We start from the raw sequence: 26,547 nt of genomic DNA on the forward strand, positions 1-26,547 counted from the left end.
TACCCCTTGACCGAAACCGAAACCGAAAATGGCTTTTTGCCCAAATACTTTTAAAAGACCCCCCACCCCATAACAGTGCCATCCACAGACCCCCCTACCTCATAACAGTGCCATCCACAGACCCCCACCCACCCCATAACAGTGCCATCCACAGACCCCCCCACCTCATAACAGTGCCATCCACAGACCCCCCCCCCCACCTCATAACAGTGCCATCCACAGACCCCCCCCCCACCTCATAACAGTGCCATCCACAGACCCCCCCACCTCATAACAGTGCCATCCACAGACCCCCCCCCCCCACCTCATAACAGTGCCATCCACAGACCCCCCCCCCCCCACCTCATAACAGTGCCATCCACAGACCCCCCCCCACCTCATAACAGTGCCATCCACAGACCCCCACCCACCCCATAACAGTGCCATCCACAGACCCCCACCCCATAACAGTGCCATCCACAGCCCCCATTGTACAATTAATAGATTAATTGAAAATATTTCAAAATAGCGGGGAGGGACTGGGAGGAGGAGCTGGGGGCGGTGCGTTCACTGTGCTCCGGCCCCCAGCTCCAGTAGTTATAAAATGTTGTACAATTAATAAGCATTCTATTCATGAGGCCCCCTCTGCAGTATTACATTCAATACAGCCACATCATACTCACAGGGCTGTCATCTTAATGCTGGCCGGCCGGGCAGAGGAGCTGCAGCGTCACAACTGACGTCATGTGCCCGGCCTACTTTCTGAATGAAGGAGGCGGCGCAGGCATGTGACGTCAGTCGTGACGCTACCGCTCGTCTGCCCGGCCGGCCAGCACAGCCCTGTGAGTATGATGTGGCTGTATTGAATGTAATACTGCAGAGGGGGCCAAATGAATAGAATGCTTATTAATTGTACAACATTTTATAACTACTGGAGCTGGGGGCCGGAGCACAGTGAACGCACCGGCCCCCAGCTCCTCCTCCCAGTCCCTCCCCGCTATTTCCGGCCGATATGTAAAAATATCGGCAGAAACAGATTAGGTGCATTCTCGGCCGATATTTTCGGCCGCCGAAATTTCGGTGCACCCCTACTGACAACATAATATTAACAAAATATTTAGTTTCCCTAGGGTGCCCTTTTAATTTTTCTACATTGTACCATTTTGAGTGTTGGAATGGAGTCATTAGATTTTTTATTTCTGGAGTTTGCAAGTGTGTGTCACTAAAAGTTTTCTCCGGGAATTACAGAAAATTAATCAAATGAAAATACTTAAATGTTGTTACTTTATTATAAAATAATCCTTTCATTAGATATAACGGCTCGTTTTTTCTAGGGGGCAATCATTAGGAGAACATGGCCACCGTCCTATTAGTACACACAAAACCTGTCCTAATCACACAGGAGGACAAGTTACTTCACCACAATGAGCCATAGTGCTGCCTCATCCTCCTCTCTGCTTGTCAGGGATTATGATCCTGAATACAGATGATAACATATTCTGCTGAATCCCTGTAGGAATGGAGTTCATGAGGAGACATGAAGTACGAAGAGGAGGTGGGGATGTGGATAATGAGCAGCAGCACGTGTATACAGTCTCCATCACCACAGTCTGTCCTCTCAGTACTTCATGTCACTGGATGGACATGGGGAGTTTCTGAAGTCTTACACACCATGACTTACCTGCTTAAACACTAGGTCAGGATCGTACACACACTGTGGCAGCAGCTTTCCTTCATGTGACAACGTTTCACTTGTGCACCAGGTCCTGACAAGAGCGCTCCAGCACTTTGGCTACAATACACCAATAACAGCAATGCAAACAGGTATATTAAAAGGCAACTCAATATTATAAAGTGACAGACTGCTAGGGTCTCAGAGTTTAGACAAGCACTGATAATCGATTGAAGAGTTGGCAACACTGAGACTAGCACTGCATCCCCTTCGCCGTTCTTCCCTGCACAGCAGTGCCGAGCCACGCAGGGAACTACAGCCGTTCCCATTCACTCGAAAGACCGTGCTGCAGTTCCATGCACAGCCAGCAGGCCAAGCACTGCTTTGTTCTTGTGATCAGTAGGGTCCCAGATGTTGGACCCCCTCAAAAGTGATGGCATATCCTAGCAATAATCCTTCAATATGCATCTTAAGCTACATGCAAAAATACTACTATGGAGTGATAATGGTGTTCATTTTGATCATCCTGAAGGAGAGGAGATGGAATGCAGGCTGCCCAGTAAAACAGGAGATTTGCCTTGGAGATACAGCCTGGGCAGTCTGTGCTGCATCATCAGCCACACTATGAGAACTCATCAGTGTGAACTGGGCCCGACTTGCAGCTGGATACCATTTATTGCTGGTGGTTATCGGCCATTTCAGACTGTGGAGTGTGTGTATGTTGTATATCTACTTCTTTGCACCACATATAACTTCTAGTGAATTGCCGATGGGGCTATGAACACTAAAATCACTCACCTCGTGAAATAGGTGGTCATTACAGAAAAGTATTTTAAGTGCAGTCCGTACCAAAGTCCCCTTCCTCAAAGGCGAACCTAAGAAAATACGTCAAAGAAACATTAGTAGAGGGCAACAATGCTGCCAGCAATACGAATACAAGGAGTGGGGTCAGGAGTATTTCTGTGTACACACTCCATGTCGTTCATCAAAACGGTCTAGCCCGACCCAGCAACAAATTAGAGCTCAATGTTCATTTTAGTCGAGCCTCGAGCGGTAGATCTGGCCGCTAAATAGATTTTCTGTAAGGCTCTGTTCCTGGCGTATACAGATGATCATACATATCCATAGAGCTCCATTCACACAATGTAAAGTCTCCATTGGCCTCTGTCAAGTTGGCCAACATCTAATTTAAAGAAAAACAGTCGAATTTCCTTTTTTCGATACAGAGGCATACCACGAAAAAATAATAACGTATACCGCACAGTAGTAAAAGGGAATCTACATGACACTATGCCTACACAGTAGCATAGGTTCTTGGAAGTAAACATTAGGAAGATTCAGAGGTGATGTGAACAGAGCAAAATGTTACAGGCGTTTGTTGGATTTATACGCAGGCTGTGCACATCAAAGCTCAGATGTCAAATGATAAAACGCTTGCAGGAAATGAAATATTCATATCTTTTACAGCGACGTGTGGTTGTTTACACATGTACAGATTTTTAGGATTGCTTTGAAATCACTGCTCAGCCACTAGGGGCGCCACACTGCATCCACAAAAACCTTCTATATGCTAGGCATCTTCAGCGGCAACGAGGTGGCCGGCCGGCGCGTGACTGACGTCACTTAGTAACGCTCCTCCCACTTCAGGAATAGATAATGCACTCAGCTAGCTTTAAATCACTCACTTTTTACAGGGACCCAGACATCTGACATTACAAGCTCATTTCCAGGGGGGCAACTCCTTGTTCGCAGCATGAGGAGGTGAAACTCGAAGAGTTGGGGAGTAAAGAACTTGCAGTAGTTGCCCTCAATCCGCTTTGTTACCATGAGAGTATTGGAGGCTAAAAAGAAGTCTCCGTATTTACACGTGTAAAAACACAACTTCTGCTTCAGGATCTTCAGGCTGCAATATGGAGGGGAGCAGTTTATAGAAAAGTGGAATATGAATGACACTCCGAAAAACTTGGTGACGCCAGACGTGAGGGCGAGATTTACCTGGTGTATTCGGGGCACCGCACGGCATTCAGGTAGCGCACCAACTGCCTGTAACTAGAGGTAAGAAAAGGCGGGTGATTTATCGGCCAGGACTTGAGTCTGTGCAGAATAAGTCATATACTTTATATTAAAGCTGATGCAATATGAGCGAGGGTTCCCACTGTGATAATTAAAGGGCTTATCTGGTTATTTAATATTTAGGGCATATCTTTAGGCTAAACCAGCAGTTTTAGATCCATGGGGACTGGTCTCTCCCACCAAGCAGCTGTTAGAAGGGGCCATGGAGCTCCGAGGGCCACGTCTCTTTCAATGCTCACACAGCTTCTTCTTGGTTTTTGCAGTGGATATTCCTGGTATCACAGCTCAATGCACCTGCATTAGATGAAGCTTTAGTGAAAAGTAATACCAGGCACAGCCACTGCTAAAAGCAAGCAGTGTATTATAGATAATCACAATACATTAGCAAGTGCCTTGTATTCACTTTCTCTACGTGATGAATGCCACTTGCTAGAGCGAGACAACCCCTTTAAGAGCAGATGATCAGTTTTAAAGAACTATATAAACCCTGTAAGCATGAGCCCATGGAAATGAATAGATCATCAGTGTAAGACCAGCAGATGGGTGCATGCAGGTGGGGGTCCTTAGATCAGGGGACTTCCATCTAATACATTAATACGATGAAATATGTAAAGTAGTTGTTCAAAGAAGACAGCCAAGATCAATTATAACTGCTGATCCATCAGAGATGACGCATTTCAGAATACAGCCCCTCGGACGATCAGCTCCTTGCACCCCAAGCAAGCCACCGCAGGGAAAATGTAATGATACATAACAGCAATTGAAATGCAATACACTGTAGGCTCGAGCCTGCCAAAACCGAAGCCATTCTGTGCCCTGGCTCGTAGAGGGGGGTACTGAGTGGGGACCCCCTCTATCACCTCCAAATGTTCTAAAAAGGCATTCGAACAGGTGCTGCCTTCGTGAGTACAAACCTCTTCTCGTCCTCAAGCCTCTTCACCCTGGACTGGACCACGGGCATTGTTTCCCACAAGCATTCCTTCTTGCCTTTGTTTGTACGGGTCCCTGTCAGATTCTGACCGGCCAACACAGACGTTAGTAACCAGTTGTCCCATCGGATGACGTTCAGGCTGGTGGAAAATAATTTTCACATCAGCAGCAGAAGACACAAACTAAAACTACATGCAAGTAAAAGAAACTGAATTACAAATAAGGCTAGACATTCAGAAAGAAAAACAGGATACTTTTTTTTTTTTTATTCTCTAAAGAATTTCTGTACAATTCATGTACAGCACATGTAGCTCTGCTGTATCTTGTGGACGGGGCGGAGGCACGTATCCCATATTCAATCCCCTCTATTACTACCTGCACGTTAACAGCAAAAAGCAATGAGTTTTCTGATGCCACATGTTTACTGTTAAACGGAACCTGTCACCAGTTTTATGGTGTCCTAACTAAGGGCAACATAAATAAGTGACCGATTCTCTTAGCAAAATGCTGGGTCACTTTCTTTAATTGACCAAGTCAATCTGCCAACATCTTGTATTGAAAAGCTCCAGCTCATAATGAGGAGTCATGAATATTTATGAGCTCCTGACTCTCCCCGCCTACCTGCTGCTGATTGACAGTTATTTTCTATATGAATCAGCAGCAGGTGGGCAGGGTAGTGGCTATAGCTCTGAAATAAATATACACTGGACTCAATGACATCACGCTGGACTCAAATCAGCTCATTAGCATACGGCATCTTTGTGTGTATATTATGAGGTATCATCTGTCACACCAGTAAGTGAATACATCCAAGGTACTTTTTAGTAGTTAATGATTGTATATAATTAGTTAGATTATAATCAAATATCTACATGACAGGTTCCCTTTAAATGCACACAGCCAAAGAGTCTCATGTGCCAATGACACCGGTAGTGTGCCACAAGCTCACCGGCAGCCAAAAACCACACGGCAATCTTAGTGAGGTTTCATCTCTATAGGTTTCCGTGGGCCGTATCCAGCACACAAAGAGACAGGCTTACCTGGATGTGAAACGGAATAAGTGTGGGGGGAGCGGAAGAGACTGGAAGAAGCTGACAAACTTATCATAGAGAGTCTTTGGGTAATCATTCAAAACCAGCAGCCTTTGTAGAGTGGTCACAATTCTGAAAAGACACAATGGAGATTCCATTCAGAGCATTACTGGGCACATCGACAATACGCAACTGCACCAGCCAATCGGTGGCCTCAGTTGTGCCGAAGAGGATAACAGTTTGATGCAGCCGACACGTCCTGGCTGATCGCTACTTTATTTCAGGTGGGTCCCGTGTTATTAGCTTTCTTCCTGTAACTGGACAACCCCTTAAATCTTTACGAACTTTTTGGCAGCAAAAAATGAAAAAATTAAAATAAAATTTTAAATTATTCTCTATTTGATGTTATTGTTGTTGTACGGGTGGTTACAATTCTAGCATTAGCAAAAATGTATATTTTATGCCTTGTACGCTTCAATTTCTCATGGGAGGAAAAAGTGCTTTTATATCACACCACCCCAAAAAAAAAAATATGGATTGATCATTTATATGTATGCCAAAATAGTTGCAAAAAAATAAATAAAAAAATGCCTACACATTGCTACATAGGTGGAAAGATTTTAAAAAAGGTTATGGTTCCTGGGATGCATGTATTAAGTAGGCCAGGACATTATACCAACTGGGCAAAGTCACCTATGCCAATGCCCCACACCGCCCACTCTCAGAGGGGCAAAATCCTGCGCTTAGCATGGCATGTGCCAAATTTTGTGACTTGCTGCTGCAAGTTTTCTGGAATACAGTTTGATAAATGTCCCCCCCCCCCCCCCCCCATCATTTTCTTGTGCCTTTTAAGTTGTTCTTTTTCAGGTTGGATGACAGGGTGTTTTTTTATATTCTTTTTATTGTAGTTTTCAATTATAATCAGAATTTTTTTTTTTTTTTTTACAAGCTTTTGTAGTGTTAAAGTCCCTTGTTCTTTTTTGTAGAATACATACAGTATGTATATAAATAAGAGGTATAAAATGTGTCAAATAAAAAGTAAGTTTATGGGAAACAAAAAATGCAGGATGTGTTTTTTTTTTTTCTTTCTAGTAGTGTTATTTCCATGTTATATTATTGTATTTATACTTAATATGTTTAATTCAGCATATTGAAGCAATGGTGCTTTTCAGACTTTTGCATCTCTTCTATGGGGTGTGTGTGCAAATCTACTGGAAAAAAAGCCAAACACCAATGAAAAAAAGCAGATGTTTTTACTGGCGTTTTTTTTTTTTTTCAGAGCAAATATCAGTGTGTAAATGAAGCCTAATACAGACACAGCTGCAAAATTACCCAACAAAGTCCATCAAAATGAACACGGTAGAAGCCTTTGGGCCTAAACAAGCCGTAATGAAAACATACACTCTCATCATACTTACCTACTCATCAAGATGCCAGATGACTCTTTCATATTTGCAAGTGGATCATTCAAGGTAACCAGACTATGAATGAGGAAGGAGAATGACATGTTAATAGACAGCAGGATACAATGACAGAAAGACATGAAGAGGTCTCCTGACCCACAGATGGAGAGACACCTACTTATCCTTAGGGTCCATTCACACGTCCGCAAAATGGGTCCGCATCCGTTCCGCAATTTTGCAGAACGGGTGCAGACCCATTCATTTTCAATGGGGTCGGAATGTGATCTGCAGCTCCGCATCCACAATTACGGACAAGATTAGGCATTTCCCATTATAGGGCCGGCGATGTGCCGTTTGCAAATTGCGGAATGCACATTGCCGGAGGCCGTGTTTTGCGGATCCGCAAAACACTTACGGACGTGTAAATGGACCCTTAGGAACACATTAGCTCCATACAAATGATTATTATTAGGTTCACACATTGCAGATATGCTGCACATTTTCTGTCTGGATTTACGGATGGAAAATTTGCAATAGAGCAGCAAAGTGACCAATCTCATCCACACACTGCAGGAAAAAAAGAAATCTGTGGTGTAGATTTTAAATACACAGTACAGCAATTCTTCATCCCGCGACTTGAAGAGGAGATCTGGAATACTAAGAGTCTGGTAGCTCGTAAAATGGTTTTCCGACATTTTTATACTGATGGGTTATCCTCTGGATAGGTCATCGGTATCTGATTGGTGGGGGTCCGACACCTAGTTGTTTTGAGAAGGCACCGTGAGCGATGCTGCCTTCTCATAGCAAACCGAGCACAGTGATGTACATTGTATAGTGGCCGTGCTTGGTATTGCACTCAGCCCCATTCACTTGAATGAGACTGATCTGCACCTAGGCCGTGTGAACTATGAATGTGCCGTCACTGGCCTAGGAAAAGCAGCGAGAAGGCCATGGTGCTCACAGGAGCACCGGTGCCTTCTCAAACAGCTGATTGGCAGGGGTCCCAGGTGTCAGACCTCCACTAATCAGATACTGATTACCTATCCTGAGGAAAAGTCATCAGTATAAAAATACCCCTTTAAACATAGTCTTGTGGGAATGGGTGATGTATGGGCAAAAATAACTTCAGACCCCAGGGGCCAAGAAAATAGGTACCTCAGCAAATGAAACCCATGTAGTGCAATGACCAATCATATCACCCAGATAACATGACAGCTTTCTGCAAATCTTCATGGTAACAGGCAGCACTTACTTTGCTAGTGCCTTATGAAATACCAGCTCTTTGGCTGTGCCGAGTAACATCACTGCCGCGGCCTTAGGCCTCTCCTCATTGACTTGGTTTAAATTATCAGTCACCGTCTTATGAACTTCAGAGTAACTGTAAAGGAAGCAAGAAACAGACGAGGCAGCGGTGAAGTCACTGATCCAAATAGTCACCAGTCACAAACAAATGCACTGAAATAAACGCTGTGCCACAAGGTGGCGCCATAACACCACATAATACCAGCTATACGGCTCCAGGGAGAGAATGTGGAGTCAAAGATTGCTCCTGTGGAAGTGGCGTAGTGCTGTCACAGATCCTCTCACTCAGATACCTTGACACAGATTTTGTTTAAAAGGCTTGCGTCGTTCAGTGAATTAACCCTTTGAGGATTGGACTGTTTTTGGCCTTCCTTGTCGCATTCCTAGAGCCACAACAGGAGGGCTTGTGTGTTGCAGGAAAAGTATTTTCAATGACGCCATTCAAAATGTCTGCAGACCCTTTGATTATTTTTTTTTTCACATTTTGTTAGGTTGCTCCTTGTGCTAAAATAAAGTTTAAATCCCCCCCCCCCCCCCCATCAATCTGCACTCAGTACCCCATAATGACAAAGTAAAAATAGAGTTTTAGAAAGGTGTGCAAATTTATTAAAATAGTTATGACACATGACATTTGGCTCTGGGACCTCCTATTCCTCTGGATCATCTCTGAGATGTTTCTACACCTTGTTTGGCCTCACATGTGGCAAATTCAGCTGGCTGGACATGGGCCCCGTCAATATAAGATCTCACAGCTGCAGATTAGAGCAAAAACCAGCAATGATGAGGTAAGAACTGCCTGTAGAGCTCAGAGACAGGAGTGTGTGGAGACACAAACATTTCTGCTGCACTGAAAGTTCCCAGGAGCACTGTGGCCTCCATAATTCCTAAATGGAAGACGCTTGGAACAACCAGGACTCTTCCTAGAGCTGCTGCCCCTCCAAAGTAAGTAATCAGGAGGCCTTCCTCCTGATTACTTACTTGGTAAGAGAGGTGACCGAGAACCCAATGGTTAGTCTGGCTGACCTCCAAATATTCTGTGTGCAGATGGGAGAAACTTAGAGAAGGTCACCCCATCACTGTAGGCTTTATTGATCTGAGCTTTATGGCAGTGGTCAGAAAGAAGCCTCTCCTCAGTAAAAGACACATTCCGGTATTTTGAATGCCAGATCCGGCACTAATACATTCCTATGGGAAAAAATGCCGGCATGTGTTCAGTTTTTTTGGCCGGAGATAAAACCGTAGCATGCTGCGGTTTTATCTCCATCCTGATTAGTCAAAAAGACTGAACTGAAGACATGGGGATATGCCTGATCAGTTCTTTTCCGGTATAGAGCCCCTAGGACCAAACTCTATGTCGGAAAAGAAAAACGCTAGTGTGAAAGTACCCTAAAAGTATATTTTCCTGTAAATAGGCCCCGTCTCCTCTCCTTACACGTCTTAGTAAAAAAAAACAGTATTCTAAATTAAATTACAAAGGTGGAGCATCTATACTTACGATTCCAAGCTGTGCCATTCCTCTACTATTCCTACAAGAAGGGTATAAATGAACTAACAAATACATGTTACCTTTTAACACCCAGCTGTCAATTCATTCATAAACTTCTAGCAGGAATACCAGAGGAATGACACAACATAGAGTCATAAGTGTATGCTATGTTATTTCATGGGGGGGATACAAGTAGTTACTAGAGCAGACCCATTGGGAGAGGTGAGCATTTCTCTTTAAAACGGGCAAACAACGTGCAAGTAATAGAGAAAAGTTGAAATTACTTGTGATGTTTGACAGGCACGTGATTCAAGGCGCACGCGTTACAATTGTAGGCCGCCACCTTCTCTTTATGACAGAAACAGCCACACCGCTGGACGCTGTCGCACTTCAACATTGTGCCCTCTAAGTACTTGCTGTACACCGGCGATAACGCCGACAAGAAGAGCTGCAACTGGTTTCCTAGGAAAAAGAAAGTGGAAAAATAAGTAACGCCGCCACATCAAAAGCATTAACCATTACCAATACAAGGACGTGTACTGACCGCCATCCTTAAGCTCAGTGTCTATCTCTGTGAGGTCCAGGTTGAATATGGTCAGCACTCCAACCAGGGCGGTGTCTCTCTGCTCCTTCCAGTATTTGCTCTTGTTGTGGGCATTGCAGTGGCAGTACCCTGGAGATACCCACTCTGAGCACTAATGGGGGAAGAAGAGGTTACCAAAATGTAAGAACAGATCACAGGAGTTTTCAAGACATTAAAGGGGCTGTCCGCTTGTCGATCAGCTGTTTGATTTAAAGAGAACATGGGCAGCACAGTGGCTCAGTGGTTGGCACTGGGTTCTGGGTTTGAATCCAACCAAGGACAACATCTGCACAGAGTTTGTATGTTCTCTCCGTGGGTTTCCTTCCACACTCTAAAGACAGACTGATAGGGAACTTAGATTGTGAGCCCCATTGGGGACAGTGTGATGTCAATGTCTGTAAAGCGCTGAGGAATATATGTCAATATATGAAGGCTTGTAATTACACCTGTTCACCGCTGCGATGTCGATAGCGAGCAGGTAAACAATGAATGGAAGGCTGCTCTCTACAGAGCACGGCCTCCTCTATAATAGCTGCCTGAGGATGGGTCATCAGTATTGAAATCCCTGAAAACGCCTTAAAAAAAGGAATGAGCTCGGGGTTAGGCTGAACAAACAACAGAGGAACAAGAATCACTGCGGCAGCAGTCACCCTGGCATGAACCAGATCATTCGCTGGGATGGGCTCTTATAAGACAAGGGCCACTAACACATCACAGCCATTTATTTTGTTGCTCCAGTTCATCTAACACAAAAAACATCTTTGCGAAGTCTTCGATAAAAATACTCTTCGGTCAGGTCTGCACAGGAGCTGCAGACACGCGTCTCCATGGTTACAGACTACAAACAGGCAATGCGTAGTCTGTTCCTGCATTACTAAAGCCATCTGTCTCCTACTTCTTGCCAACCTACTAAAAGTTTGGCACAAGACCTGGACTTTTTTGTACGAAGTGAAATCTGCAGCCCAAAGCCATACATCAGCTGCATGACGTCTTATGGGGCACAGCTGTCACTGTAGGTGACGCTGCAAAAAAGTCTTTGGGCCAGATTTATCATTACACTTACATCTTACTCCACTTTTACATATGTCCAAAGTCACCTTTGGCCAAGTCAGATTTATTAATGGTCCTTTAATACTGTGATTTGACGGTAGCAATTTGTCCTTCAGTAAGTGGCTTTGAAAAAGTCACACATTTATAGGTTTCTGACAGAAAAGTCACAAGATTTACTTCATTATCAGTTGTACCTGAGAAAACATGGCAAACATGGACCCATCTTTGATGACAGATCTTTTTGATGAAGAAAAAAAGAAGGAAAAAGAAGAATTTTACAGAAGAAAAAAATATTAGTTGAAAAAGGTAAAAAAATAAAAGAATCTGTTAAAAAAGTGTAATAGGAGTGAATAGTGTAATATTTGAATGTGAAGTACATTTTTTAATTTTTTTTTTTTGTGTGTCCCTTTTTAACATTGTTTCGTCTGTTCGTGGGGCCGCAGCATGCAGATATAGGACCCATTTACTACAAATGTGGTCGGCGATACCCATTCGACTGTCCACATTTATAGAAGGGGAAAAAAACAAAAAAAAAAACAACAACTGTGCAAAACCAAAAATAATATTTTGGAATAGGGCTGCAACGATTAATAGAAGTTATCGATAATATTCAATAACGGGATTAGTTGTCAACTAATCCCGTTATCGAATAATCGGTCGATTCGTTGCTATGCAGGCGGTCAGGCGCTATGCCTGCAGGTCCTTCAACTTTAAATCAGCGCATCTTTATTACCTTACAATGAAGCTCCAGTAACAGGCAGAGAGGACGACGGCGTAGCGTCACTCACGTGACGCGCCTGCTCCGCCTCCTTCATTCATAAAGTGGGTGGAGCAGGCGCGTCACGCCGCCGCCCGCTCTGCCTGTTACTGGAGCTTCATTGTTGAAGTAAAAGTTACTGGCGGTTACTGCTGTGAGCGGCGGGGCTGGGGCTGTCATGGCGAGAGGAGGGGGGGGGGGGGGGGGGGGGGGGGGAATAACAGTGTGCCATCCACAGATCCCCCATAACAGTGTGCCATCCACAGATCCCCCATAAACAGTGTGCCATCCCACAGATCCCCCATAAACAGTGGCCAATCCACAGGATCCCCATAACAGTGTGCAATCCACAGATCCCCCATAACAGTGTGCCATCCACAGATCCCCCATAACAGTGTGCCATCCACAGATCCCCCATAACAGTGTGCCATCCACAGATCCCCCCATAACAGTGTGCCATCCACAGATCCCCATAACAGTGTGCCATCACAGATCCCCCATAACAGTGTGCATCCACAGATCCCCCATAACAGTGTGCCATCCACAGATCCCCATAACAGTGTGCCATCCACAGATCCCCCATAACAGGTGCCATCCACAGATCCCCATAACAGTGTGCCATCCACAGATCCCCCATTACCAGTGTGCCATCCACAGATCCCCCATACCAGTGTGCCATCCACAGATCCCCCATACCAGTGTGTCATCCACAGATCCCCCATACCAGTGTGTCATCCACAGATCCCCCATACCAGTGTGTCATCCACAGGTCCCCCATAACAGTGTGTCTCCACAGGTCCCCCATACCAGTGTGTCATCCACAGATCTCCCTACCAGTGTGTCATCCACAGATCTCCCATACCAGTGTGTCATCCACAGATCTCCCATACCAGTGTGTCATCCACAGATCTCCCATACCAGTGTGTCATTACACAGATCCCCCCATAACAGTGTGCCCTCCACAGATCCCCCATAACAGTGTGCCATCCCACAGATCCCCCCTAACAGTGTGTCATCCACAGATCCCCCATAACAGTGTGTCATCCACAGATCCCCCATAACAGTGTGTCATCCACAGATCCCCCATAACAGTGTGTCATCCACAGATCCCCCATACCAGTGTGTCATCCACAGATCTCCCATACCAGTGTGTCATCCACAGATCTCCCATACCAGTGTGTCATCCACAGATCTCCCATACCAGTGTGTCATCCACAGATCTCCCATACCAGTGTGTCATCCACAGATCTCCCATACCAGTGTGTCATCCACAGATCCCCCATAACACTGTGTCATCCACAGATCTCCCATACCAGTGTGTCATACACAGATCCCCCATAACAGTGTGCCATCCACAGATCCCCCATAACAGTGTGTCATCCACAGATCCCCCATAACAGTGTGCCATCCAATATATTTAACCAAATATACATTAATAAAACATTATTAATTCTAGTAAAATGAAAACAAATTAATATATTTTGATGAACATTTTTACATTTAACATCCAACATTTTTAAAGGTTAAACGATAAAGAAAGGTAAAAAGAGTCTCTTTGATGCCAATGTTATAAGCTCAGGACATATATAACGTTCCCAACATAAGCATGGTCCTCACTGGAATGAAATTGCACAATTTTTTGTGACTTTTTCAAATTGTCGCAATAGTAAATCTGTCTAGAGATTAATTTACATAAGAAAACACGCCCACTTTCAGAAAACTGGCGAGCGTAGTGCAGAGCCAGAAAAAAGTCACAAGTTTTTGCACAGTTTTACCGCAAAAATTTGACACTTTTTCACACCATAAATTTGACTTTAGCTAATAATAAATCTGGCCCTGTGTTATTTCTGTCCAGAATCTGGTTATTTTTGAATGACGGGGAAAAGCCCTTTATGAAACCACAGTGTAATGGAGGCCTGCGCTGTGACACCCTCCTGTTAGGCATGCACTTTATATGATGTGCTTGCCGCCATCGCGTGCTTACCTCGGAGGCAGGTTTGTCACACAGGTAGCAGTAGCACTCGTTGCAGAAGCTGGCGTTCTTCTCTATGGGAACCTGTGTCTCCTCCTCAAAACGGCTGAATGGGATAGAAACAAGTGACTACTACAGATCATGGTATAATGGATGTGCCACATTGTGCTCCTGATCAGCTCCTTACATAAAGGGGTGCGTTGAACAATCATATCTGGCGTGGGGCATCACGTGAGCCTTTCTGCTGAAGGTTATGGCAAGTTCTTCATCCAACACCTCTAGCGTCTTCTTCTCTTGTAAAAGCGAATCCTCTGAGAGGAAAAATAAAAGAAAGAAATAAGGAGTCTTTCGATGAACGCTCCAATCTGACTCGTCTGCACTGCGCCGCCCGTACGGCACCGAGCCGTTTTAGTTCATTTATTAGAAGACTGGTTAAACCTCTTAAAGGGGTTGTCCCACAAAAGACATTGTCAATGTCTGGGTGATAAATGTCTAATTGCAGGGGGGTGGGACCCACACGATCAATAGAAAGGGGAGTCATAGCCACCCGTCTCACTCACATCAATAATGGCAATTTCTGTCAGCCCCACTGAATAGAGGGAACATCAGCATGTGTGACCACCGCTCCAATCAGATTCGGGACCCCCATTCTCATGATCATGGTGGCTTCAGCGATTAGACAATTACCACCTACCCTGTGTATAGGTGACAAATGCCCTTTGTGGGATAGCCCCTTTAAAGGGGTTGTGCAAGAATGGGAGTGGGAGGGGGGTTCTTTTGCAAACCCCCCTTCTTGACCCCCCCCCTTCTTACTTACCCGCTTCCCAGCACCCCAACTCCTTATCCTCCCGGGCTATGATCCTCCGCTGAGCCCCCTCGCTGAAAAAAAAATCTGATATTGTGTTGTCCGATTTTTTTCAGGACCCATTGAAAATGAATGGGTCCAGATCTGTTCCGCAAAAAACGGAACAGATCAGGAAAGAAACAACTGACGTGTGAATGGACCCTAACTATGGAACTCTGCCTCAAAGGAAGATCACTGTGACAAGCCTCGGACCCTTCAGGGTCGTTAGGCTGCCATAACAACCGAATGGCTTCCTCAATCCCAACACAGTGAAGCCATTCAGGTCCCGGGCGCGCGGCGCTGCCAGGGAAAGACCGCTCAAATGCAGTGGTCGCCACTGACAACGGCATCTGAACGCTTAATGTCCACATGATCAGCGTTAGTTTTGAGCAAATTTCGTTTGTAAACTTCGTTAACATTATGGCCTCCTTCCTACCGTAAAATGTACGTGCTCCGCGGAGGTCTTTTCGTACTTGCGGCAAATATCATGAGACTTGCTTCGTTTCACGTCTATGACGTGACACTTTGTTTATTCACATTAATGACGCTGTCAAAATCCGAAGCTGAACTCTGCTTCATTAATGAGGCAGGAAGCTGAGTCCAGAGTCGGATTTTGACACTGTCATTTATGCGAACTAATGAAGTGTCGCGTCATAGACGCGAGATAAAAGCGAGTCTCTGAATATTTGCCGCGCGTTCGCAAAGACCTCCACGGAGCACATACATTTTACAGTAGGAATGGAGTTAACGAAGTTTACAAATGAATCAGGGTTATTCGCTCAACACTAGTCGGCGGTATCGCCCATCATGGACGTTGCCTCCTGGTGTCCTGCTTTGTAAAATAGCAGGTAACCGGCGGCTATGGCGCCCGCTCAGCTTCTAAGCCAATAGCAGGCTGCGATGGGGACGAGCCTCTCTAGGGTCACCCACAATGCTAGGGAGGCTGGTTCCCGTCGCAGTCTACTATTGGTTGAAACCCGCCCTCCCCCAGGATGATTTCATCCCGCAAAAGGAAGATGCAGCAGCGGCCGTGCAGGGGTCAGAAGTGACGCGGGTGCCAGGGAGCTGAATAAGTACAATCCGTGCAAGCGGCCAGGGCATTTGGGGAGGCATTTTAGGGGTTGGATAACCCCGTACAGGGTTAAACCTGTCCAGTGGCTGGTAAAACCATCCGTCCAGGAGCAGACAGCGACATAGTCCTCACCGCCAGCATCTTCTATTAGGAGCACCGAGTTCCCCAGCCCCAAGGACACATCGCCTTCATCATCGCTGATCACTATCACGCTTTCTTCCGGGATGGCCGCCTCCAGCAGCGTGTTCCCATCGCAGGGAGCCTCGCCTCCAGATCTCATGGTGACGGCTGCAAATCAGAAAAAAAGAAATATAAGATCTTACACAAAGGCCGGTGTAATACAGCGCTAATGGACGTGGGAATCGCCCTCTGAAAGGGGGCAATGGAGGCAGCGGCTATGGGGACAGCAGTTACAGACTGGCCGCCTGCCGCGGACGACCGTTAGGACAGTCGTGGAATGTCACCTGCCAGGATAACAGAATAAAATGACAGTTACGCAGCAGGCCCAGGATAACCCGGGACATACAGTCACCAGTACTGATAGTACACGGATCCGCATCGCGCCAAATGCTAAATTCTCGTCCGATCGCCAACAAAATTTGACGGACGTTCTAGAACACCCCCGAATCGGTCAGACACAGTCACGTTCTTTATCAATACATGGCCTAAGTATACAGTAAATCCAGAAAAATATCTGGAGACGAACTACAACCCTCAGCATGCTCTATTAACCAGTATGACAGTGTCTTTTCAGCTGGGACTTGTAGTGCCACAGCCTGTATATACACGGCGTCCTGTACACAGGGCTCACCTCTCGGGGCCCCGGAACTCCCTGTCCCGCTCGCACTACTTTCCCTCTCACCTTTCAGATGAAATTTCGCGGTCCTCCGCTCTTCCGGTTCCGAGTAGTAGTCACGTACATCCGGCTGCGTTACCGTGGAGACAGAGGCCGAGCTGTGGGGGTGACTGAAATGACACACTGGGGGCGGCTGAGGCAGACAGGCGAGCGAGCGCCTCCTACCGTACGGTGGCCGAAATGACACACTGGTGACGGCTGAGCCAGACAAGCGAGCGCCCCCTGCTGTGGGAGTGACGGAAATGACACACTGGTGGCGGCTGAGGCAGACAAGCGAGCGCCCCCTGCTGTGGGAGTGACGGAAATGACACACTAATAATAGAAAAACTCCAGTTGTATTTTGAATCAAATGGTATTCTGTTTATTCTGACATGCGGCTTCAAAGTGACGTTTCGGCCTAAATGGCCTTTATCAACCAATACCGCTGTTGGAGGCTGTGTCAATTGATCCTGCGCAGAGTAGGTGATGGCGTGTATCCACACGTCTCTCTGGGAATGCGCTTTCCCAGAGAGACGTGTGGATACACGCCATCACCTACTCTGCGCAGGATCAATTGACACAGCCTCCAACAGCGGTATTGGTTTGATAAAGGCCATTTAGGCCGAAACGTCACTTTGAAGCCGCATGTCAGAATAAACAGAATACCATTTGATTCAAAATACAACTGGAGTTTTTCTATTATTATCATATGGGGTGGGAACCCGACTCCAATTGATTACTTCCAGTGTGCCAGGAGGTTATATCTCTACTGGAAATGACACACTGGTGGCGGCTGAGGCAGACAAGCGCGCGAGCCCCCCTACCGTACGGTGGCCGAAATGACACACTGGTGACGGCTGAGCCAGACAAGCGAGCGCCCCCTGCTGTGGGAGTGACGGAAATGACACACTGGTGGCGGCTGAGGCAGACAGGCGAGCGAGCGCCCCCTGCCGTGCGGCGGCCGAAATGACACACTGGTGGCGGCTGAGGCAGACAGGCGAGCGAGCGCCCCCTGCCGTGCGGCGGCCGAAATGACACACTGGTGGTCTGCAGCCTGTACAAAACACAACTGGTTATTCAGGATATGCTGGGAGTTGTAGTTACACAGCAACTGGAGAGCTACAGGTTACAATTAATTATTTGTTTTTAGTTCATTATTATGAGGCATCAGCCATTCAGGACTGGGAGGAGCTGAAGGGGTTCTCATTTCTTTCAAAGGGGAAGGCAGAGAACCATTCCTGGAGGGTGCTCAGCGCCAGTTTCTTAGATATATCTATTTCTGGGAAAGCTGAGTGACAACCAATATGGCCGCCATAACCATTACGGGGGCTTTCGCCCAATGTTACTAGAGTCCTCCTCTAGTTTTAGAAGAAGCCTTCCTTACGTCCAGAGCGCTAGTACCCAATTACAGGTATGCCACCCTGGACCCCTGGGAAAGTTGGGTGACAACTCTTGTTCAGTTTATATTCCTTTTCTGGCTGACAACCAGTAGATCTGCCCTCACAGGGGTTGTCAGCCTTCTTTCCCGGACTCCGGAATGGTAGCTCTGCCTTATTAGACGGTGTCAGGATCCCCCTCGCCGGCGGTTGTCAAGGAAACCGCCTGCTAAGCCGCGTCTGAGGCACAGCCTGACAGGAAGCCTATCAGCATCCCATAGACTGTGGTAGTGATCTATTACAGTCTATGGTACAAGAGATCAGGTAATCACATGTACAAGTCTGTTCCATAAAAAAATAAAGAAACACAAAAATCTTAAAAATATAAATCACCCCCTTTCCTATATTTACACATATATATAAATAAATAAAAATGTATAGATATCGCCACATCCGAAAATATAAAAAACTTTAACTGTGCGCTGAACAATGTAAATAAAAATAAAATAATGATAAAAATCTCAAGAGCTTCGCTTGCTTACCCCCCCCCCCCCCCAAAAAAGACTTATGTCCCCCAAAATGGCACCAATAAAAATGACAGATCGCCGCGGGAAAAACGAACCCTTAAACAGTTCTGTAGACAAAATTATCCAAAAAGTTCTGGGGGTCAGAATATGGCGATGCAAAGAAAAAATGTTTTGAAGGCAGCTTCAAAGGCCCTTGTTCACACCACACAGATCTGCACATTATATACGGGAATCACCACCAGGGGGCACCCCCCCGATCCTGTACTATGGTTGCCCACGTAGTGCTTTTGGTATGCGCGTGGTACGGAGGAGCCGCTATTGGTCCGGACTTTCATCTGTCGACAAGACGCCGCACATTCCTCCCCGGGGAATATCAGGGCTGAGAGAGTCCGGGCTGCGGACGACGTGTGGGCGCAGAGTCGCTGAGTGCCAGGCTCGCCAGCTGTCGCCGGGGGGTCGGGGGCACATTGTCAGCTGTCGAGGATTGTACGTCCGTCCCTGGCGGTTTTAGTCTGACATATTGCAGCTTGTTGTGAAATCTGATGGCGATTACTGGCACATCAGACGGTTATATGACTCCTCACCGGTCACTGAGGGGGAAACTGTCATCATGGCTGTGAAATGGACGTAGTAAAATACAGAAGACCCCATAACAGTGACATCCACCGTGCCCCCAAAACAGTGACCTCCACAGCATCCCCTATAACAGTGACCTCCACAGCGCCCCCATAACAGTGACCTCCACAGCGCCCCCATAACAGTGACCTCCACAGCGCCCCCAAAACAGTGACCTCCACAGCGCCCCCATAACAGTGACCTCCACAGCGCCCCCATAACAGTGACATCCACAGTGCCCCCATAACAGTGACATCCACAGCGCCCCATAACAGTGACATCCACAGCGCCCCCATAACAGTGACCTCCACAGCGCCCCCATAACAGTGACCTCCACAGCGCCCCCATAACAGTGACCTCCACAGCGCCCCCAAAACAGTGACCTCCACAGCGCCCCCATACAGTGACCTCCACAGCGCCCCCATAACAGTGACATCCACAGCGCCCCCATAACAGTGACATCCACAGTGCCCCCATAACAGTGACATCCACAGCGCCCCCATAACAGTGACATCCACAGCGCCCCCATAACAGTGACATCCACAGTGCCCCCAAAACAGTGACATCCACAGCGCCCCCATAACAGTGACATCCACAGCGCCCCCATAACAGTGACATCCACAGCGCCCCCATAACAGTGACATCCACAGCGCCCCCATAACAGGGACATCCACAGCGCCCCCATAACAGTGACATCCACAGCGCCCCCATAACAGTGACCTCCACAGCGCCCCCATAACAGTGACCTCCACAGCGCCCCCATAACAGTGACCTCCACAAAGCCCCCAAAACAGTGACCTCCACAAGCGCCCCATAACAGTGACCTCCACAGCGCCCCCATAACAGTGACATCCACAGCGCCCCCATAACAGTGACATCCACAGCGCCCCCATAACAGTGACATCCACAGCGCCCCCCATAACAGTGACATCCACAGCGCCCCCATAACAGTGACATCCACAGTGCCCCCATAACAGTGACATCTAGTGCCCCCATAACAGTGACATCCACAGCGCCCCCATAACTGTGATCTCCACAGTGCCCCCATAACAGTGACATCCACAGCGCCCCAATAACAGTGACATCCACAGTGCCCCCATAACAGTGACATCCACAGTGCCCCCATAACAGTGACCTCCACAGCGCTCCCATAACAGTGATATCCACAGTGCCCCCATAACAGTGACATCCACAGCGCCCCATAACAGTGACCTCCACAGCGCCCCCATAACAGTGACATCCACAGCGCCCCCATAACAGTGACATCCACAGTGCCCCATAACAGTGACATCCACAGTGCCCCCATAACAGTGACATCCACAGCGCTCCCATAACAGTGACATCCACAGCGCCCCCATAACAGTGACATCCACAGTGCCCCCATAACAGTGACATCCACAGTGCCCCCATAACAGTGACATCCACAGCGCTCCCATAACAGTGACATCCACAGCCGCCCCCATAACAGTGACATCTAGTGCCCCCATAACGTGACATCCACAGTGCCCCATAACAGTGACATCCACAGTGCCCCATAACAGTGACATCCACAGTGCCCCCCATAACAGTGACATCCACAGTGCCCCCAATAACAGTGACATCCACACGGCCCCATAACAGTGACATCCACAGCGCCCCCATAACAGTGACATCCACAGTGCCCCCATAACAGTGACATCCACAGTGCCCCCATAACAGTGACATCCACAGTGCCCCCATAACAGTGACCTCCACAGTGCCCCCATAACAGTGACCTCCACAGTGCCCCCATAACAGTGACATCCACAGCGCCCCTATAACAATGACATCCGGAGTGCCCCCATAACAGTGACATCCACAGCGCCCCCATAACAGTGACATCCACAGTGCCCCCATAACAGTGACATCCACAGCGCCCCCATAACAGTGACATCCACAGTGCCCCCATAACAGTGACATCCACAGCGCCCCCATAACAGTGACATCCACAGCGCCCCCATAACAGATTTCGGGGTGTATTGAAGGAGCGGGGATCTCAGAATGGTAGGGGGTTCGGCAGTAATGTGGGAGCGGGGGACATTTTTCTGCTAGGCTGATCTGCCATTTAGGAGATTGAGGGCTGACATCCGTGTTGGTTGTGTCACCCAGCTTTCCCAGGGACAGATATCCACAGAGGAGGACAGGGACTCGTATAACATTAGGGGGGCACAGCCAAGCACTGAACGTCTGTGAGGAGCCCAGGACTCTCCATGTCTGTATCACCTCATCAGAAAGCTTCACCTCGTGGTGACCAGACGGTGACTCATCTGATAAGTGCCACCCGGGCCCCGAGGGAGGTACAGACCCTCCCGGGGGGCCACATACAAAGGAAACGAGACAGTCCAGACACAACTATGTGCCAACTCTGCTCATTTCTCTCATATGCCCCTTAGTACATTCTGAAAGGTGTGTGGTTTCTGGTTGCCTAGCAACCAGGTGACATCCTGCCTGGGTGACCAGCAGCGGGCCAGAGGGGAGTGTGTGGAGCATGGGAGTGGTAGTTGTGGCTCTGAGGGTGGAGTAGTACTGCCAGTTCATGGTGGCAATCTCCACTCTGACGCCCCCTAGGGCTGTGCCCCGACTGGAGGGCACACCCTTTCTTTCCTCAGGGTTCCTGCCTGGTGCCCTTGGGGGCCGGAGGATGCGTGGTAGAGTCAGTAAACAGGCCCGGTGGTTCCAATAAATACATTCTTTCTTTACTGAAGTGAAGATGGGAGTAGTAGTACATACTGCAGGCACAGTTCCATTGTATAATATCACGGGACAATCCTCTCGGATAGCAACGTATAGAAAGCAACAATGATGGTGGTTGTCACCCAGCTTTCCTAGAGTCCTGAATGCTCATTCGTATTAGTATTGAAGTAATATAGAAACGGGGAAAGTATGAATGTATATAACATATACTGAGATAGGTTTTTTTGGAGCTCTGATGGCGGCCATATTTATTGTCACCCAGCTTTTCCAGAAACAGCTGTAAGGACTTCTTGACAAGACGACTAAATAGTGGCCATATTGGTTGTCACCCAGCTTTCCTAGAGTCCTTAATGCCAATTCCTATTAGTATTTAAGTAATATGGAAACTGGGGATGTATGGGCGTATATAACATATACTGAGACAGGTTGTCGGAGCTCTGATGGCGACCATATTGGTAGTCACCCAGCTTTTCCAGAAATAGCTGTAAGGACTTCTTGACGAGACAACTAAATGGTGGCCATATTGGTTGTCATCCAGCTTTCCTAGAGTCCTGAATGCCAATTCTTATCAGTACGGAAGTAATATGGAAACTGGGGATGTATGGGCGTATATAACACACAGTTGTGTTCAAAATAATAGCAGTCAGACATCACTAACCTGATCAGTCACTGTTTTTGGTAGAAATGATATTTCTACATGGCAAATAATTTACTAGCAAGTGTAGTAGAGTAATAGAAACCCAACAGTCAGGACATGCATGCTGCTGATTCTCTGTAATTTAATCACTTATTGAAAGAGGCATGTTCAAAAAAATAGCAGTGTGGAGTTCAATGAGTGAGGTCATTCATTTTTTGAAAAACAGGTGGCAATTATTGCCCTTATTTAAGGAAGGAAGGCAGCAAATGTTGTACATGCTGGTTACAGTGCATTTCTCTCTGAAATTCTGAGGAAAATTGGTTGTTCCAGACATTGTTCAGAAGAACAGCGCACCTTGATTAAAAAGTTGATTGGAGACAGGAAAACATATAAAGAAGTGCAGACAATGATAGGCTGCTCAGCTAAACTGATTGCAAATGCTTTAAAATGGCAACCAAAACCTGAAAGACGTGGAGGAAAGCGAAAAACTACCATTCAAATGGATAGAAGAAAAGCCAAAATGGCAAGGACTCCGCCAACAATCAGCTCCAGGAATATCAAAGAAGGTGTAAAGTTCCCTGTGAGTACTGTTACTATTAGAAGACGCCTCTGTGAAGCCGAGGTATCTGCAAGAAGCCCCCGCAAAGTCCCACTGTGGAAGAAAAGACCTGTGCTAAAGAGCTTACAATCTGCCGAAGAGCACATTGACGGCCTAAAGAGACATTCTGTGGACTGATGGAAGTAAGATGGTTCTCTTTGGGTCTAGTGGCCGGAGACAGTTTGTCAGACGACCCCCAAACACTGAATTCAGCCCCAGTACACGGTGAAGACGGTGAAGCATGGTGGACAAGCATCATGATATGGGGATGTTCTCATACTACGGTGTGGGGCCTATTTATCACTGACCAGGGATCATGGATCAGTCTGAGTCCATCAGAATACTGGAAGAGGTCAGGCTGCCTTATGCTGGAGAGGATATGCCCCTGAAATGGGTGTTCCAACAAGACAACGACCCCAAACACCCCAGTAAACGGGCAACATCTTGGTTCCAGACCAACAAGATTGACGTTATGGAGCGGCCGGCCCAATCCCCGGATCCGAATCCAATAGAAAACTTGTGGGGCGACATCAAAAATGCAGTTTCTGAGGCAAAACCAAGAAATGGAGAAGAACTGTAGAATGTAGTCCAATCCTCCTGGGCCGGAATACCTGGTCACAGGGGCCCGAAGGTGGTGACTCCGAGCAGCGCGGACGTCCAGCAGGTCTCAGAGACAGCGGTTATACAACGAGATATTAGTGACGGGATTCAGAGGAAAGGAAATCCTCAGACATTTCTCAGTTTATATAGTGAGTGTTTGAGTTTGTAAAGAAGAATAGAAACACTGCTATTTTTTTGAACAGTCTAATATTCACTTTTCTTCAATTTTTTTAGAGGAACAACACAAATTTGATATATTTTTCTTCATGCTTTGATTTGGAACAGAACGTGTAGTGTTCCCAATGCATCTGTGTGTCTGGAAATAAAAGCTATTAGAAGGATTTGGAGCTTTAATTCACTTTTTTAAACACACTGCTATTATTTTGATCACAACTGTATACTGAGACAGGTTGTCAGAGCTCCGATGGCGGCCATATTGGTTGTCACCCAGCTTTCCTAGAGTTCTGAATGCCAATTCTTATTAGTATTTAAGTAATGTACTGGGGATGTATGGGCGTAAATAACATATACGGAGACAGGTTGTCGGAGCTCTGATGGCGGCCATACTGGTTGTCACTCAGCTTTTCTAGAAACAGCTGTAAGGACTTCTTAACCAGACTGACTGAAGGCACTTCAGGGGCGAGGAGTGCCCGGGGGGGGATGAGGAATGAGTGGAGACAGACTAAACCCTGGACGGGATCTGTGGATATTGGATTTTATTCTTCGGGGGATCGCCCTGAGCCCCAGTAAATCCTGGGAGAAGACGCGCTGTGTTCATAACGAGCTAATCCGCCTCAGCTGGCGATGCTGGGGTCTGTCCCTGGTCCCCCAACCCCGGGCGTGCGCCGACGTTTAATAACCTCTGCCTAATTTATGGGATATGTGGGGGCCCCGCAAGGATTATCATAGTGTCACAGGTGGACTGCGACTGAGAAACGGACTGCGAGGTGTAACCATAGCTTAGCGGAATCTCGCCAGCGCTTGCAAAACTACAACTCTCAGCATACCCCAACAGCTGTCGAGACATGCTGGGAGTTGTAGTTTTGGAACCGCTGGAGTTGGAAGCTGCATGCAAATGTTTGGTACAGTAAAATGTAATCCTGCTGGGAAGAGTTTTGCAATCGTTTTCAAGAATTCTGCTTGCTGTCAGTGAAAGGAAACATTCATATCGAATGCTTTTCACAGCTGCCGGCAATTGTTACAATTGCATCCAGTCTGTGAGATGAATATTTTAAAGGGGTTATGTCATGAAAACATGGACCTTATTAGGGTATATCCAGGTCCCCCCCATCCCTGGTCGAGTGAATGCTTCTGTTCTCGGGAGCCCCCATCTCATAGTACATTGCCGGCGTAGAAAGCTTCCCCAGCAATGATCAGCTGACCCCCGTGGCAGTATGGACGGGGCTGTCTTTTGATTAGACCATCCCTTTAAGAATGAAGTTAAGGGAGAAGCAGTTTGCAAATTCAATCCAAATGAAGAGTGGATGATAGGATTCATTAAAATTCAAAATCTGTGCAGCCGCCACTAGAGGGAGCTCACTACATACTTAAAAAAAATGGGCTATATGACTCCATATGCTGCTAGCTCCCTCTAGTGGTGGCAACCAGCAAGTCTGCTTTTTGCAAGTGTGTCTAGTTTAAGAGCCTTGCAACCTGTCTTGTAAGCCCCATACAATGGGGTCTACTTTAGTTGGGACTACCATTTGTCCAGTCTCGGGCAATCGCTTGTATATGGATAGATCTTGAGCAGAACCATTGATTAAAGTGACGGCTGAGTGGGAGTTTACCCGTCCATAACAAGAGGTTATATTATCACAGCAAGCAGTTTGTGATGGTATGTCCACAGGATTCATTGCACCATGAAAATTTCTGCAACTTTCTAATATACTTTATGCTTCAATTCTACAGTATTTCCAAGACTTCTGCTTGCTTTAAGCGAATGGAGACTCTAGCTGATATTCAGAGGCCGACCATGTCCAGCTGACACGGGTGCATGGTTCACAAGGCTCTCAAGAACTCTGCAACTGTGTAAGTGGGACGTAGTCAAGACAGGTTTTAATCCTCTGTTCACTGACAGCACGCAGAGATCATGAAGATGGCAAGGAACTGAAACACAAGAATATTGCAATGTCCCGGGACAATGCACATTAGTGCACCATTATTGGCTGTCTCACTGGCTTCCACCCTGATGATCTCCAGCTGCGTCAAGACTACAACTCCCAACATGCCATCACAGCCACAGGTGCCATAATCCATATTCATTGTGTAGCCGTCTGATCGTCCTATAGGAGAGAAGTTGTCATGTCTTTAGCCCCAGAGAGACATTTGTGCATTGTGGGTCCCCTAACTCCAGTGGTGGATCTGCATTACCTACAGTGTCCAGCAGGTGTCAGGCGTGATCCGCAGGTGTCTGTCGGCAGCTGTTACCACTGTATAATAGACCATAACAGTTTGTGAAATGCTGCTCGCTCATTAACATTGCATGCATTCACC

The 26,547-nt window shown here is 46.9% G+C and overlaps 1 protein-coding gene across 1 annotated transcript in view; it reads right to left on the bottom strand.

Moving 5' to 3' along the window:
* The window catches only part of LOC122945501, a 40,977-nt gene extending 14,661 nt beyond the window's left edge, over positions 1-26,316 (bottom strand). Inside the window, exons 1-15 of the mRNA XM_044304565.1 lie at positions 26,229-26,316; positions 17,017-17,235; positions 16,287-16,442; positions 14,426-14,549; positions 14,251-14,344; positions 10,421-10,571; positions 10,161-10,338; positions 8,341-8,466; positions 7,104-7,166; positions 5,695-5,817; positions 4,639-4,794; positions 3,647-3,700; positions 3,337-3,554; positions 2,450-2,526; positions 1,661-1,771 (exon numbers count right to left, since the gene is read on the bottom strand). Coding sequence (XP_044160500.1) covers positions 1,661-1,771; positions 2,450-2,526; positions 3,337-3,554; positions 3,647-3,700; positions 4,639-4,794; positions 5,695-5,817; positions 7,104-7,166; positions 8,341-8,466; positions 10,161-10,338; positions 10,421-10,571; positions 14,251-14,344; positions 14,426-14,549; positions 16,287-16,442; positions 17,017-17,235; positions 26,229-26,316 — 1,938 coding nt within the window. The remainder of the gene's footprint in view (positions 1-1,660; positions 1,772-2,449; positions 2,527-3,336; positions 3,555-3,646; positions 3,701-4,638; positions 4,795-5,694; positions 5,818-7,103; positions 7,167-8,340; positions 8,467-10,160; positions 10,339-10,420; positions 10,572-14,250; positions 14,345-14,425; positions 14,550-16,286; positions 16,443-17,016; positions 17,236-26,228) is intronic.
* Positions 26,317-26,547: the final 231 nt, after the last annotated feature.

Source organism: Bufo gargarizans, chromosome 8 (assembly GCF_014858855.1).
Source record: "Bufo gargarizans isolate SCDJY-AF-19 chromosome 8, ASM1485885v1, whole genome shotgun sequence".
NCBI lineage: Eukaryota > Metazoa > Chordata > Amphibia > Anura > Bufonidae > Bufo > Bufo gargarizans.